The following is a 1,848-nucleotide window of genomic DNA, read 5'->3' as shown; positions in this document are numbered from 1 at the left end:
TGATATAAAAATATACAGAGTTGTATATATATAATATTTTATTGTACTGCTGTTGTGATGAAAACTGAGAATAAGGCCCAGAGGAAGATGAGTTGAAGAACTGATGCCGAGGAGAGCGCTGCTGTGAATGTGCAGTACAGGTTTCTGCCTTCGGGTGGCAGCAGCTCGCTGCGCGCTGTTTATGTCGGTGAGCAGCAGCAGCAGCAGAGGAAGAAGCAGCGGGAGGCCGTTGTGTTGCCCGTAGCTAAAGCTCTGAGTTCCGTTTGTATTGGAATATCCGCAGAAAAAGCTGCAATCTATCCGCGGAGCTCCGCACTTCGGTCCTCTTCGTTCAGTGACCTCCGCAGCGTGCCCGCGAGGAGCCGCAGGAACTCCGCGGAAGGAGATGTACCGCGGTCGGCCTCCTCCGAGAGGGGGCTACCCGCCTCCCTTTGAAGGCCGGGGTCCGCCTCCGCCGAGGCCCTACCCGGCCCCGGGCTACAGGGACGACCGGAGCCGGCCCAGACCTCCGTACCACTCCGGCTACCACGACCACGGACCCCCGGATCCCTACCGCCGCTCCCCGCCGCGCAGGAGGTACCCTTCCCCGGGCTCAGACAGCAACCGCGGCGGGGAGTTATGGACCGGAGGTCCGCCGAGAGAGGTGAGAGAGCCGGGGTCCGAACGGGCCGAACACACCGGACAGGGGGCAGGTTACCGCACACACACCGGTTTGGGTGGTCTACGGGGACGGATACGGCTGAGAGGGAAAATATCCGTTTCTCATTTATAAAGAGTGTGTTTGGAATCAGATTTAGACCAAACCCCTTTTAAAAAACGACCAATTTATCGCGAGTTTAGCTTTCAGTTTATGTACCGCGTTTATTATTTAGTTTTATTGCTTAACGTGTCTGCCCGACGACTCGGTCAGAGAGATCAGGAGGAGCCAGGTTATGAAGGGCCTTGAAGGTGAGCAGAAGAAAGGGCACCTGGAGCACGTATGCTAAACAGCAGGACTGTTGGGATGTTTGTTGGTAATAATGATGTTGGTAGACGTTTAGCTTGCAAGACAAGGAGCTTTGTAAAATCTTACTTTGGTTTAAGTGCTGTTTCAGCCGTGAAGTTTATGTCCCAGTGACCTGTAAAATTCTAGTTGATTATAGTTCTTCAGAATAAGTGCCTGGAGATACTTCAGGAAGGACTTTGGCTGAATCCAGCTCTGCTCCCACCACACTTGGCGCTGTAAGCTCAGGAACGCTCAGGTTAGAAACTGTAGAGTAATCAGAATCTCAGAAACCTGAAAAAACCCCAAACAAAACACAAAGCTGCCATAAAACATCTCCATCAGGTCACACACGCCGATGGTGAAAAGGTTCGTTTTTTTCCATTATGTGCCACAGGCGCTGGGCTGTCCTGTCGGTATTCTACTCTGAGAGATTTAGTGCTGAATTTTTGTGTTTCTCGTACAGAGGTCTCTGTCTCCACGTGGCCCGATTCCCCTGGACCACAACCTCGTCATCACCGTTGGCAACGAGCTGAATGGACCTTCTGGCTCCGCCTCCTTATGCCATCTCGAAAGGTGATCTTTAGGCAGATTTTGTGTTTATTGTGATGGTTGAAGGCAATACAGCTGGATAAAGAAACAGTAAATGTGGTCCTTTGTTACTTGTGAAAAGGAAATGATTTCACCATTAAAAGATGTTCACAGTGAAACGTCTCATCTAAGTCATCTGATATAAATACTCTAGGGACAACAAGTAAGGTTCAAGGTTCTTTATTTGTCACGTGCATAGTTATACAAGTATAACACACAGTGAAATGTAACCTGACACGCTCCTCGACATGTGCATATATATATATATATATATA

General features: G+C 49.7%; 1 protein-coding gene across 2 annotated transcripts in view; it reads left to right on the top strand.

The window, feature by feature from the left end:
* The first annotated feature begins 173 nt into the window (after nt 1–173).
* znf318 (zinc finger protein 318) overlaps nt 174–1,848 on the top strand; it is a 23,133-nt gene continuing 21,458 nt past the window's right edge. For both annotated transcript variants that reach the window (XM_005943028.2, XM_005943027.2), the window contains exons 1-2: nt 174–643; nt 1,449–1,558. In XM_005943028.2, the coding sequence (XP_005943090.1) occupies nt 386–643; nt 1,449–1,558 (368 nt within the window). In that variant the 5' untranslated portion in view covers nt 174–385. The remainder of the gene's footprint in view (nt 644–1,448; nt 1,559–1,848) is intronic.

This window comes from Haplochromis burtoni, unplaced genomic scaffold (assembly GCF_018398535.1).
Source record: "Haplochromis burtoni strain Fernald_Lab_line unplaced genomic scaffold, NCSU_Asbu1 Contig_359, whole genome shotgun sequence".
Taxonomy (NCBI): domain Eukaryota; kingdom Metazoa; phylum Chordata; class Actinopteri; order Cichliformes; family Cichlidae; genus Haplochromis; species Haplochromis burtoni.
Note: the sequence above shows the minus strand (reverse complement) of the source record. Positions and strands in the feature narration are given on the sequence as shown.